General features: G+C 37.1%; 1 protein-coding gene across 11 annotated transcripts in view; it reads right to left on the bottom strand.

Moving 5' to 3' along the window:
* Positions 1–7,613: 7,613 nt before the first annotated feature.
* Positions 7,614–18,048, bottom strand: part of tcf4 (transcription factor 4) — a 182,009-nt gene continuing 171,574 nt past the window's right edge. For 5 of the 11 annotated variants that reach the window (XM_066710936.1, XM_066710938.1, XM_066710937.1 and 2 more), the window contains 4 exons: positions 17,311–17,467; positions 15,733–15,962; positions 14,654–14,786; positions 7,614–12,893 (listed from right to left, as the gene is read on the bottom strand). In XM_066710936.1, the coding sequence (XP_066567033.1) occupies positions 12,845–12,893; positions 14,654–14,786; positions 15,733–15,962; positions 17,311–17,467 (569 nt within the window). In that variant the 3' untranslated portion in view covers positions 7,614–12,844. Of the gene's footprint in view, positions 12,894–14,631; positions 14,787–15,732; positions 15,963–17,310; positions 17,468–18,048 lie in introns of all 11 variants that reach the window. The other 6 variants (XM_066710944.1, XM_066710941.1, XM_066710945.1 and 3 more) reach the window with 3 other exon arrangements.

Here is an 18,048-nt window from a genome sequence, read left to right as displayed (position 1 = left end):
GGGCGGCGTCCACACCAGGACACACACCTGTGCAACACCGTGCATCTCCATACGTGACAAGACGGGCGGGGGCCGGGCGGAGGTGATGGCATCAAGCCTTGCAGGCAATGCATGGCACTGAGCTTTTCTGGGGGGAAAGCCAGGCACTTTGGAAGGAGTAACTTATAAACGGTGCTATGCAATGCCAAGGCACTTTTTCCTAGTTAGATTGAATTGACTAAATTAGTTAATGTCATGATTTGTTCACTTTATTTTTGTTTAACAGAAATATGATCATGATTCATATTGTTGGTGGTGTTACTACTGTTTTGTTACTTCTGCTACTGCATTTGTATTATTATTGAAAAACCAAAGATGAATTGTTATACTATTTATTAAACCTTACTAGCGCCTTTGTGTTGCGTTAACCGGTACTGTTTTGTGAATAGGCACAAGCTCAGCATTCTTCCTACCATATTTTAGCTCAATTCTGCACATTCCTGTTTCTCACTGAGTTGTCAGTTTAGGTCATAATTTCTCCAGTTGTCTTTGACAGTATAGACAGTGTGTGTCACTATGTATTCATTTACTATGTCTGTAGGTGTACTTCACTTTAGTGGATATAGCAGTTTTCAGAGAGGGTGGTTTTAACAAGCCCCCCCCCCCAAAAAAAAATATATTGTGTTTTCCACTGTTAGCTCTTCCAACCTTTTCTTTCTCCCTAGTAAGCGTGTCTAAGTCTCAGCACTGTAATCTATAGGGAAAGACCAAGGTTCAATGTTTCATTCCAAGTGTCTTAGTTTATTACCTGTTCAGGTTAAATATTATGTTATCTTGAAAGGTTATTGATATTTGTCATTCTTGTCATTCCTGTGTGACTTTAGAGTCACAGTCTATTGAAAATGGCATGTTGCAAGGAATGCATTGTACAGTCACTCAACACTTACACTGAGAAGTTGGTGTTTGGAAAATCTCCATGAATTTTTATGAGTTTTTCAAATGCAGTCATCATTAATCAACTTTCTGCTTTCTTTATATCTAAATAGGAAGGGGGGGGGGCACTACACACAATGTAAAATACACAATGTAATGAAACCCTACATCAAACAAGCCATGTTCTGACACCAGCTAGTTATCATTTAATCACAAACTTATGCTATTTATTTAGTTTAATAGATATTGTACATTGAACTATTATTTATCCATTATTCCTTTTTAGGGTTTGTTGAACACTGATTCAGTCTAGAGAAGACAAGCTGGGTTAAAGTGTTTACATTTTGTCGGTCACTCCATTGGTTTCTCTGTTTTGTTTGCATGTCCTTTGAGAAGTTCTACTGGCAAAATCAAGGCAAAGGTCCATCAACACAGGACACAGATATTCAAACGTCACATCGCCCCACCCTGGAGAGCCTTCCCTTGCCCCAGGCAGTGATGAGAGACTTCTCTGAATGCCTCATTTATTCCCTTCAGACACTCTGAGCTTTTATGCCTGATTATATGTGGTTTACACAATTGTACACACAGTAAAGTCATTTAATAACACATTAAGCAGCAACTACAGTATATGCTTTATAAATGTTTTATCATGTAGATTATGACTTTATAAGGTTGTTTTATCAGGGCAGAATGAATCACTTGAAGTGTGGCAAGGAACACAGTGTTTCATAATAACATGGATGATGTGTTCTGTATGAGGCATTTTTAAGAAATTATTCGATTGATCAAAGTCTGCAAATTACGGAGCAGCATTCCCAGGCAGTACTAAGCCATTGACAAATTACATCAGGATTTCACTTTTTAAGTTAAAATACAGAATAAATGTGTAGTAAAACATGGTATTAATGGAATTCTATCTATAATAAGCTCTTATGATCTTGTAATGAGTGTGTGTGTTTTTGTGTGTTGGGGGTTTGCGGTATCCATGAAAATGCATACTATAACCCATGTAAAGTTGGGCTTTGATTCACAATTAGTTTGTTAATTGCAACTGGAGTTTGCAGACCTGACAGTGCGCTAGACCTGAGTCCCTGAGGATCCACAGTAATCTTTCATACCTATTAATTACATATAAAAACATACACACACACAGCTTACTCATAACAGATTTCCCTTTGACAAAAACGTGTCGGGCAACCCACAGAAAAATGAACACTTTCTATTTCTCTTAGTGTCATTAAATGTTGAAGACATGTTTGCTTTATAAAAATAAAAAAAAAGCTGCAGATTTGCAATCTGGATTGCAAACCTGTTTGGTGTTTTGGGACGGTGACACTCAGAACGAGAGGCTGGATGTGCTCACTGCACAGGAATCAATCTCAGGGAAAACTAAAGGAAACGAATGCCATCAAACGCATCTCTGTGCTGTACTGGACACAATTTAAGTACACAATATGCAACATGTTAGCAAGTTTCCTTTCGTAGTGCAGGTTGTGGACTGCTCTTACCTAATCTTGTAACAGCATGTTCCGCAGTGCACGCCAGCATCTACACTGTTGGTGTTAGTGTTCACTGGAGGTTTATCTAAAAATCACATTTTGCCTCTTTCTTCAGCTCACAGGGCTTTATATCAACAGTTCTTTGGAAGGACAATTTTAAATCCAAACTAAACATCATTAAATAGTGTCTCTACAGTTACAGTGAACTGAACTGTTATAGACTACAGTTGATGTTACGGTAGGTTTAAAAACATAACATGCTGTGAAGAAATGCAAAGCCAATTGGGAAAGAGAATTTGTAATATGTTTCTCTGTCTGTGCTCATATAGGTCAGGTGAGGGAATTGCTCGAATTTGGAAGGGTGTGCTCTGTTAGGATTACACTGTCTGGATTTAAGTTTTACTCCCATTACAATGGATTAATTTATTGTGATTGTACTATAATCATTGGTTTCTAAATATATAATATTCTGTTGTTCTACTGCTTAAAGGTATGGCTTTGCTTTGTTTGTCTGTCTTGTATTTCTGATAAGAAAAAGACACATGTAACTAGATGGATAAATATGTGATTATACTTTTAAACTTAATGTGAGGATGAGCTTCACCCAGTGAATATGGGAACTGTGACTGTGGCCAAATACCTTGGGAGAAAATGTTAAGCAAGACACTTGTCCAAATGAATCCGTGCCTGTCATTTGTTATTGTATGCAAATTAGTGACAAGCATGAGTCTCTAACCACAGCAGACTGTGACCCGCAAAAGCTGGCACAAGAGACATACTGTTATGTTTCTTTACATATTATGTAGAGCATAAGTTTCTAATAGAAGCCTGCTTTGTAAATTAACATTTTGTCTCCTCACAATTGTGTCACAGGGGTTCATGATACATCACTTATGGGAGATGTAACATACAAACCAAACAGTATCCAATTGGTTGTCTTCAGAAACAAGAGTATGGTCCACTGGGATGAGCCTTTAATTAAACATTAACCTGTGGGAAAATGTACTGCATGTATATATTACAGTATATGAGGGTGTAATTCCATCCATCCATCCATTTTCTACACCACATGAGGGTATAATTATTATTATTTTATATACACAGTTAGGTCCATAAATATTTGGACAGTGACACAATTGTCATAACATGCTTCACAGATTAGGTGGTATGCTTTGATTTTTCCTTTCAAATCCATTGTAGTGGCTACAGAGCCAAAATGATGACAATTGTGTCACTGTCCAAATATTTATGGACCTAACTGTATTTATTTATCCTTTGTAATTGAAATGAAATTGAAACTGTCACTTAAATACAATGTTTTACATTATGTATCTATCTATCTATACAAATGAAAGGTAAACTAGATATTTACTTTGCTCTCTTAACCCAGTTGTGAAGTGCTACATATTTCTATATATATGAAATTAATTAAAATGAGTTGAAATTGCATGTCAGGGCTATTCTATTCTAAAGAAACACAAGTCCAAGCCCCAGGAGCTCATAGTTCACCACTGAATTACTAAAACCATGTATCACATAAGGAATTTTGATAGCAAGATAGGAGTGATGTAGAGAAGACAAGCTGGTGCTGGAGTCTTGGCCTCTAAGGCACAGTGGGTGGTTGGGTGGGGTTTGGAGGTGACCTTCCTGCATTCTGCAGCAGTGAAACATCCTGTTGTTTCTGTTTGGCTAAACAATTGGGAAAGTAGTTGCTAAAGCTGTGAAACAGTAATGTCATCTATGTGTCACACCTCCTGTATATCGCTGCAGGCTATTCGCACCTCAAAGACTGAAGTCCTCTGCTATGCACTTGGATGGATTACATTGATTTATTCTCATGAAACTATGACATACCTACGAGAGCCTTACATAACTGTAACTTTATTTCATGGGAGTGATACTTGCCTGTATTACCTACTCGTTGTTAAAAATACACTGTATCAGTTGTCTCTTTGGTTGACCTTGGCCTTGTTAGACTTGCCTACTAGGAACTTTGTTGAGCGCAGATTGACCCCAGAAATGAGCGCATTGAACAATGCAGGGAGTTTCTCAGATGATACAAAAGCATGGGTGTCTTGTGTTTGGCAAAATATAATTAATTGTAATGCAATGTAAGTCAGATTCAGGTGAACTAACTTTCATTATGGCAGTGGGGCATAATCACATTTCAAGAAAGATAGTTGAGCACTCTGCTGTTTAAATAATAAACAGTAACATTTTATTTTGGAAAAGCTATTATATTATAAGCTCTTATAAACATTTGCAGCACAAATGCATAATAAAAAGTAGTTTCTAAGGTTTCACATGACCTTTGACCTGAATCCCACTCTAACGTGAGAGGTAAGCCTCAGTTTTATTTTAAAACATTTGAATCAAAACTGACTTTTGATGATAAACCAGTGCTACTAGTTGAATGCACATACTAGTTCAATCCTGCCAAGAATGCATTTATTTAAGTAAACAAGATGTTGTTTATTAATGGCTATAGAGAAACACCACTGTTATTGTTTAGATGTTTCTTAGCAGACGCCCTTGTCCAGGGTATCTATGTTACAAAATATCACATTATTTTGACATACAAATATCCATTTATACAGCTGTGTTTTTACTGGCACAATCTAGGTACAGTACCTTGCTCAAGGGAACAGCAGCAGAGTCTGGGACTAAACCCAAAACCTTTTACTGAGGAGTCACGACTCCAGAGCCCTCACCACTCCTCCACACTGCTGCCCATGTTTATAGATGATAATACATTAGTACTGATGGCAAGAGAACACTACACATAACTACAGATTAGGAAAATTATTCTAATTTTATATCATTACATAGGTGTATGTATTCATAACATTTGTATTTTGTAAACTAACATATAATTTAATACCAAGCCATGATACTGTTTTATAGTATTTTGTATTAGTATTATTTCGGTAACACTTTACAATAAGGTATCATAATTCCTCATTAATTAATCCATGAATACCATAGGATTTAAACATCAATACGTCATGACCATCTTCTGAGTTCTGTTGTTGAGCACATGAACCCACACGTATCCTAACCCTAACCCTGTTATACATGTGATTAACATAAGAATGCAGATGAAGGACATGACATATTAATGTGTTTATCCTGTGGTATTCATATATTAATTCATGAGGAATCACGGTAACTTATTGTAAAGTGTGACCATTATTTTAATAGTATTATACATTTTGACTTGATTATTGTATGGTTTACAATATAGTGTTTTGTATTCATTTATATAATTAAAAAATAATGTATAGAATGTTGTATTTTTGAAATAATATATATTAAATATATATTTTTTATATTGTATACAGCTCAGTTGTTCTCTTTATTCATAAAGAAAGTTGTAGAGAGTGAGGCCCACAGACATTGTGTTTTGTGGTTGGGTTGGTATGTTGCCTGATTTGCCATCAGGAGAATTACAAAATATATTCTGGGGTTATTCACTGGTTAGATTTATATGCATATTTTTAATTCACACAACAATTATTTGCAGAAGTTACACAACAGCATTATTTTATGTTTATTCATGATTCCACTAAGTGTGTCCAATCTTTGAGATATGTAAAACATCTGTACTGTTTTTGGGCACATCATGAACTGGGGAAGAAAGTACTGAGTTAAAATAAATCATATTTTTTATTACTGATTTTTTTTAAGACTTAAATAAATAAAAAATAATAATAAATGCAAATAGACAATTTAATATTAATGGAAACAAAATGTAATGAAACTTGTTGAAAGCACCTATGCATATGTGTATGTAGGTATATTTGTTTGTTTAAGGTACATATTGAAATAAGCAGTCAACGTCTCACACTAGATGATCATCTCATTTCAACGTGCTGTGGGCAAGACGGGAGGAACTGCTATTCTACTCAGTGTTTCCCATCCCATTGCAGTCCAGTGACCTCACAGAATCAAGACCAAAGGCAGGTCGCTATGAAACAGAGAAGAAGGGGAATACAAAAAAGGAAGAATACAAAAGCAGGGGTGATTTTGCACTCTTTCTCATGGCCTCATGCCAGACGCTGAAGAAAAACACCACTGTCAAGCATCCTGGTTGGCAGCCTAAGCTGGCTGGCAGAGACTTGTTTCTCGATGCGAGTTCCCCGCCCTGTCCTACAGATCCCCGCTCAGAGCTCAGCTGCTCTAACCTGCACACAACAGCGGTGTCTGGAAGGTGGAGCACTGAAAGGTGGGACTCTGGCGTTTGCCTCTCACTGGCTCCCACACAAAGAGATCGGCACCTAACAAAATGTGCTTTGGTTTCTATTATCCCTAAACCACTGTGGGTGAATTCCTCAGTGCGTGTGACATGTAGAGGGTGTGCTGAACAGAAGACCTAGAGCAGTCTAATCACAAATGTGTAGTGCGTGTCTGTTGCTTTTTGTTTCCTCCTGCCTTCGCCTCTCCCTTCATTTTGAATGGTCTTTGTCAGAGACACGACTGTGTTGTAGCTCGGTTAAATATCTGAAACTAGGCCAGGGAGGAGATTGCAGTGTTCTTCAGTGATTCTTTCTCTACATACTTTTATCATTGTTAACAAGCTTAAAAGCTCCTAAATACATACATCCATATATATAGGAATGTATTATCTATACAAAGCACGCATGCTTTGTCATTCTGGGATTGCCATAAAACAACTCTAGGATTGTCGCCGTGAGGTTTTACATTTTAAATATAATCAACCAAATTAATAAATAAGCAAGCTTTTCTGCATGTGCACTTTAAAGCTCTTGGTGCAATTTCACAAGAAATCAGTAAATATTATTTATAGTTTAGAATACCTGCTTCAAGTTTCAGCTCATCACTATTTTTGGCACAGGAGCTGGGACTAGTTAGTACATGCTCTATCATCCCATTCTTTGTTTATCTTTCATGTAATGTATCAAAGCAGCTTGAAATGCTATCTGTCTGATCTGCTTTTCCACAGTGTTTGATTATTGGAGCCCTCATGGCTACCAGTCATTGGGTGGCTTCTCAATATCAAATCCAACTAACTACAGAAGGATGTTGCTCACCTAACCAGCTACAGCATGGGTAGCTTTAACAAGAGGGGCCTGTGAATCCTGAATTAGCAGGAAGACCTCCTATCTTGAATGAACACTGCACTCCAGATTAAGAAAGGCTGTTGATAGAGGATAAAAGAAACAAGACAAGTGAAAGCACTAGGTTATAAAAATGGCACATTTATTGCTACAGAACGGTCATGTACATGACTTCATTGAATAACTACAGATGAAAAACAACAGGCAATGGCCTACAATGAGCTGGTTTGAAGAGGAACTCCAGCACACAACCTGTTTTGGACACTTCTACTAATCAAAAAAAAAAAAAAAAAAAAAAAAAAAAAAACAACAAAACAAAATAATAAAACAGAAACAAAACAAAATAATAATAATAATAAAAAAAAAAATACACCAAAAAACATGGAAAAAAAGTCTAGGCACTCAGCCACACATTGGAAAGAAAGTGTAACTGTTATTTTTTTTCACTGCTGCAGGTATGCATGAAGCCGCACACTCCAGTCTGCGGTCAAATCACTGAAAACACCATACAGTTTCGTCTCAGTAACACATGGTAAAATAACATCTTTAAATAGTAAAATAAAGTAACAAACTTTTACTTTGAATGATTCCAAAAATCTACAAAGAGGAATATTCAGAATCTGACTTTTTTTTTTCTTTTTTCTTTTTTTCAATATTCCTGGTATAAAAGGATTGCCCCTGCGAAAAATAAGCCAAATATATTTAATTTTTAAATTTAGTTTTTTTCTTTTTTTATAATAGGGTGCACTAGTCTATTTCATAGCAAAAGAGCACTAGACAAAGGAAGCTTTATAACAAAAAGCCAGGCACTGATACATGGTAATTCTCTGCTTATTTTTTCTTCACTTAATTGCATCACAAGTAACAAGAAGAATGAAAAAGGCCACAGTTCATATATTTTCACCATTACATATGTCTATAATACTCTGAAATGAACATGGTCAAACCAGCACTGCACAAAGATGAATTAAAAATACATGAAAAAGAAAATGTCTACCCAAATAAAAGAAGTAGGCCTAAAAGCCTAGGTGCCTCCTGTTTGTTTTATTATACTTTGTGATTTATACATATATATTACTTTATATTTTCCAGTCAGCTCATTGAAAACATTTTGTGCTTGTTCATGATTCATTTTGGATGGTGAAGAGTGTTTATTTATCATTTTATGATTTTAGTTTTTCATCAATTTAGTCTCTTGAAAGATAAAACAGGGATCCTAACCCCACCCTCCATTAAATAATAATAATAATTAAAAAAAAAAAAAACAAGGGAAAAAAAAATCATCTGGTCGAAGAAAAAAGAAAAGAAAATGAAAAAAGTTAAAAAAAAAAAAATCGGAAGACTGGATCAGTATAAATTGCATCCTTAATTTGATTGACAGTTTATAGGCGTTAGTGTTCATTGTAGCTACATTGAAGACAAATGGAACCCCCAACCCCCCTCCCTCAAACTTAAAAGTGTGTTTGCTTTACACGTTGAGTATTTTATCTGTGAAATATGGAGGTGGGTCAATGCATACCCATTAAAGATGCAGAAACTGTAGCTGGTCTTTCCTGCTTTGAGAACCGTCTCACAACCAATATGGTTGCTGCTGACTGTGATATATTGACAACATTGATAGAAAATGTTCTCTGGCAGTGGTTGCAAATAATTAATCTCATCCGTCCTTTAAAAGGCAGCCACTGGAGAAGTGCAAGCAAGTCACCATGATAGCTCAGTACCTTCATACACTGTAGAGTCAAACTCCCTTCACATTAACATGAAACTCAAACGCATTTGCCCTAGCCTTAACAATACACAAGCAACTGAAAAGCTTTAAAATTCAATATATAGATATGTGCTGAAAACGAACTGATAGATTTGACTATCGAATGGACTGCAGTTATACCATTAAGTGCTGTTAGTGCTCTTTTTTAAAATATCACTAATACGGTATCCATTGTGGCTTGTTGTTTCCAAAAGTGTTGCATGAAATTATGCCCAGTTCACACAGAGGTAGAAACCTCTGAGATGAGACACGCTGGGCCCCTGTTTTGTTCACAGATAAATAAAAACAAACCCATAGCAAACAAAAAGGATCATAATGCCAAAGCAAAAGTACAAAGTAAATCAAATCCATTCCAATTTATATTTTGTAACATCTAACCCATCATATTCCTTGATTCGTAATCTGCTATGTCAGTCCTCCCAACTAAAGAAACAAATGTAGGGCTCGACCAGATCAAAACTTTGACCTACCTGCTATTAGAATCCACTTTCTACTATTTATACATCAAAGTACAACTTCATAATTTGCAATTAGGCGGGTCAAGGTCAAGGTTTTGATTTAATGTAATCCGTAGTGCTGTCCATTGATATCACTACGACATACAGGAAGCATAACTTTCTATAAACTTGAGTCAGAGGAGTGACTTTAGGACAGCAGGATGCAGGATTGTTTAAACAAGTTCAGGCTTGTTAAATGACTTTATAAAAACGATTTAATAAAGGCTCTTATCTGTGCTTCATCAGTTCGCCTCCCTTGCAATGACTGCCATATTGAAAAAGCATCTGCACAAAATGTAATCCTTCGGCACCGCCACGTAAATTGTCAACAACGTGTTGTTGTACTACCATACCGACACGTACACTAGACCTGGGGTTTTATGTTACTTCCCGAGTATTGTAGACATTTCAGCCAGAGCCGCATCTCACAGAATTACAGCCACAAAAACTGTAAACCTTCACTAAAAATAAAAGTGTGGTTCTAAAAGCCTGTAATAGACCTTGAGTTTACTACCTTCTCATTTCAACGGGCTTTACTTCTGTTTCTGGCGGTTTAGCCTCCCTTCACATCAAACTAGTAAATCATTTGACCTGGCATGCTCTGTCATTTAGGGATAGAGGGCATTGTGTTAGTGTAGGGAAAATATCTTCTTTTAGCTGAACCATACATTAATGCTGTGTGTTACTGATTTTGGCACTTGGCTTCAGTGACCAATGGAAACACAGTGGATGTAATGCAATTGACCCACCTCCATACCTCTAGTTCAAAACTCCACACCTAAATATGAACCCTGTTTTTAATGACTATATACACATTTTCTTCTCTCCAAATACAATTAAAATGGCAATGTAGATGAGCATGGAGCATTATATAAATCTTAAATACCTTATTTTGTTCTGTTTTTTTCCCCCCACAAAAAAAGGAAAAAAAAAAAAGTTCCCAGAAATATAAACATAAAATAATAAAAATAATAATAATAATAATAATAATAATAATAATAATAATAATAATAAAACAAAACTGATTTTGAAGCTTGAACCTCACTACATTTTCAATGTGACACAATTTCAACACACACTGAATTTTTTTTTTCTTTTAACAAAAACCATTACAACGTATTCTAAACACAAAATAACAAGAGTCTACATGTAAAAATATAACTTTTACATACACAATTTTAAAATAATGGTAAGTTTGCATTTGTTGCATAAAATTTACAAATGTCTGTGTTTCCTTAACAACTAATTAGCATTAAGTAGAGCAGATGGAACTCCGGTCCCTTTTGCCTCGAGGATGATGGTCTCTAGTTGATGTGATGTCACAGAGAGTGAAAACTTTCTTCTGTGGCACGTCAATGGGCATCACAGGCCATGTCTTTAGAAAGGTTACACTGAAGTGCCTTTTCGTGCATGTCACCCCATCTTATAGAAAAATCACACTCATTCCAATTCTCTCCTTTAGAAATGGCACCTTCCATATATACTGTCTATATATTTATATATATTTTTTAGTCTTTTTTTTTTTTTTTTTTTTTCCAGTTTCAGTGCCTATGTTGATTGGATAAGTTAAACTACGAAAACTGGGCTGTTGTATCTGCTTCAGCTTTCCGCAGTTGGGTTTTTACAGAGAAACCAGAACAGACGAAGAAAGGAAAACAAAAGAATTCATAAAAAGTAAAGAAAAGGAAAAAGAAAACAGTTCTACACATACAACCACATACTGCACTGAAGACTACAGCGGCTCGTGAAAAAGCCGTTACTCATAAAAGCTTATAGCTATAATACAACGCTCAGTTACAGACGTGTCTCTCGCTATGAAAACGGGCTGCAACTTCGGGGTAATTTACTCAAAACAGGGTCGTTCAGGAACACGCCTTCTAAATACATGTAAGCATACAGTACATTAAATACAGTTTATCCAAAAAATACTTTTTTTTTTTCTTTTCTTTTTTCTAATTCCAGGTTATAAAAAACCTGACTGCATAGACCTAATGACTAACAAGTTCCCTAAGCTTGCATCCTAAAAAGTTCAGATAATGTCCTCTTCTTACTCTTAATGATATGAACTCTAAAAGGCACATTGGTAAAACTGTAGCATGTTAACATTGCATCTCTGGGGCTGGGAAGGGTGGGGCAGGGGCTGAAGATGTGGTAGAACCTGGGTAAGATTATAAAAGCAACGCGATGGACTTCTAGGCCACAGCTGCTTTCTCTCTCTCTGCACCGCTTGCATGGGCACGGCATCGTCTCTAGGAAAAGGAACTCTCGAGCTTTCGATCGGTCGCGAAGGACCGCGCCGTGTTCCCACACTGCACTCCACTCACATAGCTGGTTTTACACTTGAAAGTTCAAACAATTGAATACAGACAAAGCAAAAACAAACCTGGCTACATCCTGGAAACCGAATTAATTCCCTTTTCTGACTGTAAGACTGCAACAACCCAGCCAATAAGCAACATTCAATAAAACTACCGCCTGCCTCACCTGTGCTCGTAAGATCCATCTGCTCTTCCCATGCAAAGGAATGGCTAATGATATCACTAAAGTCATAATCTGGACATTTTGCTGGTTTAAGTAGCTATAGGGGCAGCAACGCTTTCCCTTCTTCTCCGGTATATAGAAACACTAGCCAACTAGAACACCAACAAATTGTTTTTTATCTTTTCTATTTAGAAGTACACTTTTTTTTTTCATTATTGCAAGTTTTACAATTTAAATTAAATATCTTTTTTTTTTTTCCCTCAAGACCTACAAATTGATTATATTTTTCATTATTATTATTCCAAAAGAAGTTCAGGCACAACTGCATTGTTCCACAGTGTGGATAAGATTGCCATTCAGTCTGAAGGCTGCACACAACAGCTTGCAACATTGTTAGAACATTCCTAATGATATGTTTAGAGAGTCGTTCATCAAGTTGCACTTTTGTTTTCCTTTATTTTTTATGTAAATCGGGAATGCTGAAAAAAAAAAAAAAAACTCTTGTGTCTGTGTTTCTACGCTACTTGCATTTTGTCTCTACTTTACACAAGAAAGGGGGTGGGGAAAAGTGTTGGTTGGTTGATTTGTGGGATAAGGATAATGTTGTCAAAGGAAGTGGTCGCTCATCATTTTGAAGAACTCCGGCAACTTGGACCTGCGGAGGGAAAGGTTTGGATTAATTACACTATGAATACAGATCTTACTGTAGATCTTGATCAATACACTCTACATACACATTCCCATGACACTGTCAAAATCTAAACTTGCTTTGGATCCTTCAAAACCCAAAACTGATTTATTTCTAGAAAAGCACCGCTGTATTTTCTTTAAGACAGGACTGCAATTTCTGTCTTTGTGTTTCACTTCTGGAGACAAGATTCTGGATTGTTGGGACAGTAGCAGGAGGGCTGTGCTGAGTGCACCCCCCTCTGTTGTAAAATACAATTATTTTGTTAAATTGTTTTATTATTATGACTCGTGTTCAGCTTTCTCTAGACAACATGACCATAAGTAACTAACAGAACCTTTTTAAAATTAAAAAAAGGTCTGATATATTAAAAACATGAGATAATATTGTGTGATTTCCTCTGCCCCTATTGCCAAAAGAAATGGTTAAATTTGGATTCATTATTTATTTTGGACAGGCAAGAGAAGACCAGGTTACTCTCCAAATTACTGAGCATTTATTGCCTGTGAAATTCAAATCTAGGTGCCTCGCTTTATGTGCTTGCAATCAGAAACATCTGTTACAAAAGACAAAATACCTCAGCACTTTCACTTAGGGGATCATAATAGCATTTTGATCAATTGAAAACATCTATTGAATAAAAAAAGTTTGAAGTATCAGGTACGGATGACCCCATGCACAGTAGCAGCTCTTATTAATATTATTATTGTTCACTTTCTGCCTCACTTTTTGTTACAGTAATGGCAATGATTTCCAAATTAACATGCGATGAGGCATTTTGGAGCAATGTCTAAGAAAGCAAATTATACTGTAGTTTTACCTGGGAATTAAAAAAGATATATCAAGGAATTCTTAAAAAGAAGCAAACAATCAAAACATCTGTAGTAATAGCAGACAGTGACTAGGGAATCATGTGACATCACAGTTTTCCTCCTGGTACTTTAAGCAGCATAATATCGCATATGACAATGGAATGAACAATAATAAAAAAAGATAAATTAAAAACAAAACAATAAACAAACATCCTGTTCTATTGTTGCCAATTCATAAAACCCTGATACTTATTAGGGCAGCGCAGTGATTTTCTGATATTGTTTCCGTCACTGTCATTCACTATAGGTCCTCCACTCAAGGTTTTATTAACGAGACGCTGAATGGATCTGTTCTGGAAAGCCCTCTCTTGGCGGTAGTTACAAGTACTGATCGTCACATCTCCAGAATGCCCGTTCTACAAGTCCAGATGTACAGTTGACAATATCAAACTTCAGACACACACATTGAAAGCACACTTACTGCCAATCTGTTGTTAAAATGTACCCGATGAAAAAACAAAGCTGTAGTGAGAGAGTGTCAAATACTCATCCCCATTTTTACAATTAATGCCATCTACAGTAAACTGTATGTTTAACTTCTGATGGTTTCCAAATCAATTTAGTTCAGTTGAATTATGAGAATGCAAAGAAGGGCGTGCAGGTGTTGGGTATTCAGTGTGTTACAGTACTTTGTAACTAATTTTGTCTTATATCCTGCTTTGATATGTGCTCTTATGGGAAGCAAATGAAAAAAGCAGCAATGCAATCCATCTACACGATGCAAAAGTGAAACTAAATCACTGTGCAAAAGGTTTTTTCTCATTTTTTTTTTTAATGACTATTCATGGTACAAATGTGAAACAGCAGATTAGTTTAAAGTGAAGTATTCTGACCATTTATGGTTTTTCTTTTTACATTTGTCCCATGGGATTGGAGGCATCCCCCATGCCGTGGTGAGCCCCCGCGAGGGAAAGGGGAGCCCCGTCCGACGAAACCTTTTCTTCCTCCCGTCTCTTCAAACAGGCAGCCTTGGGGTTCAGGTTCCTCTCTGCAACAGACAACACACAACCTCTTTGAGCCAAGCATGCATTTTGCAGAGGGACAAATCAATTTGATAATGTAGCACATGTATAATAACTGCAGATTTGTGTGTCCTGAAGAGGAGGACGTTGGTAACTATGTCTGGGACTCCTCTCAGTACAGCCCACTTCCTAATCTTTGCTCTATAAATTAAGAAAGGATTTTGACGCTGGGGGATTGACATTATTTACAGCACAGTGCCACCTAGTGGGGAAGGCAGCACTTTATTTTAAGGCAGCTGCATCTATACAGACTGATATTTAGGTTAGTTTCAACTGTCCAACTTATTTGGTACTTTTCATGCATCTTATTCAATATCTTTCAAGCATGTTTCAATAACTTTTGAATCACTTCAAAAACACGCAGCTCTAGAAGTTAAAAAGCTAAAAGTTAATTAAAGGTCTGATGTGCCCTCAATCAGGGAAGTTCAAGAATGATTACGCTTGCAATTTACTCAGATGCCTGGTTGTGCATTGAATGCACATTCATTTACCAGTTTATTTAGTTTTTTCTTTTTTTTTACTTTATCTATTTCTCAACAGAGAGCAAAAGAGAGGCAAGAAAGACGTTTACCGCAACAAAGAAAATTATTATTAATAATCATAAAAATAAAACCTGTAAAGAATAAACTATGCAGTAAAGTATATTTAATTTTAATCAGAAAGATAAATAGTAGAATATTAAACAATATAATGATTCTATAGTGATAGAGTAATGTTTTACTGAACATTCATTAGAGAACCATTAAGTCAAAGATCTATCAGGGTTGAAAAAAATGGCCATGAAGCACAGTATCTTCATATGGGGCAACTGAGACATTACTATCAAGAAGTTCAGGTCTCTGACTGGGTGCTTGTTAGACCCTCATGGCCAGAGAGAGAGGAGTGGGAGGGCGAGTTAGGGAGCGCACTAACCCCTGACTTGCTGCTCCAAGCTCAGTATGACTGCGACGGCCTGGTGTAGTATGAGCAGCTTGGTCTGCGGCTTGTCGCTCTTCAGGTGCAGCTGCACCATGCGGCCGAGCTCCTTGAAGGCTTCGTTGATGTCGCGCACGCGCAGCCGCTCCCTGGCGTTGTTGGCCATCCTCCGCTCCTTCTCTCGCTCGATCTTCTGCTCGGGGGACAGGTCCTCGTCGTCGTTATTGCTGCAGACAGACACACGTGCATGACACGGGGGATGAAAACCACTGCGGCCCAGCACACACACCAGGAAAACATGTCCCAGTCTTCTGAGTAGCAGTGTCGTGACTGAAAACACCAGATATTTGTCACATTATCTTAAGACTTAAATACAGACTAAAAGGTCTGTATGCAAAATGCACTTGTAGAAGCCCGAACAAGAGAATTAGGGTCGATACTCTGAAGTTACCCAGGCCTGTTATTTTTACAAACTTAAGAACAAAACCAAACACAAGGCTTTTCATTTTTCACATTTTCAGAATAACACAAGTTCAGGTTCTTTAGAAGCCACAATACATTTAAAAAAATGTTCTACTCAATGGATGAAAAGATTCATTCTGTGTTAGGCTCACCTATTCATGCCATTTAATATCCTTCATAAATTTATAACAAAGCAACACAGCAATCAGGTTATGATTCAAGTAAACAGCAATTATAATAATTTGGGTTATGCAGCCAGTCCTATATAGGAAACAAATGCTTGTGTAAAGTATAATCTTTCTCTGGTAAAGTCGAATTTCATATGAGTGAATGAGCATCAATGTAATGTCAGTACAATTTTTAAAAATAAAACATGAAACAGGCACAATAACGCAATTGAAACCATCTCAACAAAAAAATCACATTTCAGAACCAGGCTGTAAATTGCTCGAATTAGCCATCCCAGGTGGAAAACAATAAACCCTTTCAGCACAGACTCTGTCAGAAGGTGTTTATCCTGGGATGTTTTGCACACAGTGCCCTTTGAGATTTGTTCAGGTTTCCCTACTCTCATGTGTGAAAGACAGCTAAAACCAGGTGCAAAACCATGGAACACTGAGGTACAACCCAAGAAGGAGAAAAGACGCAGAGAGAGGAGTTTTTTTCACCTCGGGATTAACTAAAATAAAAACATACACTACAGAATGCATGCCTCACCTTCATAATGAGATTGCTGTATGTGTGTGGACATTTGTTACATGCCATAATAGGCATTACTCAATTACTTTCCCATTGCTCAAATAGTAAAGGTCTTAAGTTCATATAGGTATAGTGTTGTTCCTTTGAATGCTCTGACTATCAAACAATGTGTGCAAGCCAGCCTCCAAGAGTTCAAAGCAGAGTTCATCTGTCCTAAATGGAGCATGTAAAAAGCTAGTGGGACATGTATGTGTTGGCGTGGGCGCAATGCTTTTGTATCACGTGGAAGGAGAGTGGTGAGGTTTGGAGTGGGGTTTACCAAGTTTTGATTTAGCTGTCCCTCAAAGCACAATGTTCACTTCATCAAAATCCAGCGAAGGAGTTAAATGAAGCGAGCGCTCTGGTTACGGTTACCTAGATCTTGACCTAGTAATTGACTTGAGGTCCTTCTTGTCATCATCATTCTTCTTGTCGTCCAGAGATTTGCTGTCTTGGTTCTCGTCGCCCTCATCTTCCGACTTGATCTCAGAGCTCACCGAAGACGCGCTTTGGCCCAGTCCGGCAGAGAGAGCTGGGGAAAACAGAGAGAGAGAGAGAGGGTTGATTGAGGAGCCTCTTCTCCCATTTACATCTCAGGAAGCTCTCAATGTATAGCCCCACTCTTGGCCCATCAGGGGAGTGCTATAGCCCTTTGAATGCACGTGGGAACTGAGAACGGCACCTGGAGCTTTCCCAGCACATTAAGCATCCCTGGTGAAAATAATTTGGTCATCAAGCAAAATTGAGCAATCCTTCCATCTATTTATTGATGTTCGTAAGCATCACTTCTACACTGTACTGGATTAAATCTATATTAACGCTCATGTATTATGTGAGGCTATTCTTCTGAGTTTGCAGATTCATGATTCAGTTGATGCAAATGAGTAAGTTTCATCGACATAATCATAAAAAAACTATACCTCTACAGTGTGTTGATGAGGCTATATATATATATATATACAGATCAATGTAAAGATATTAAAAGAAGGCACTGACACAAGCACTAACAACTCCATAACTATTTTGCCCTTTGAAGAGCATGTCTGTGACCCCAGGCTTGATAACTTAATTCAAATTGCATTTAGAAATCGCTCACAAGGATGATCCGCAGTA

Source organism: Amia ocellicauda, chromosome 8 (assembly GCF_036373705.1).
Source record: "Amia ocellicauda isolate fAmiCal2 chromosome 8, fAmiCal2.hap1, whole genome shotgun sequence".
NCBI classification, from domain to species: Eukaryota; Metazoa; Chordata; class Actinopteri; order Amiiformes; family Amiidae; genus Amia; species Amia ocellicauda.
The sequence above is the reverse complement of the archived record's forward strand: the minus strand, read 5'-3'. Positions and strand labels throughout refer to the sequence as shown.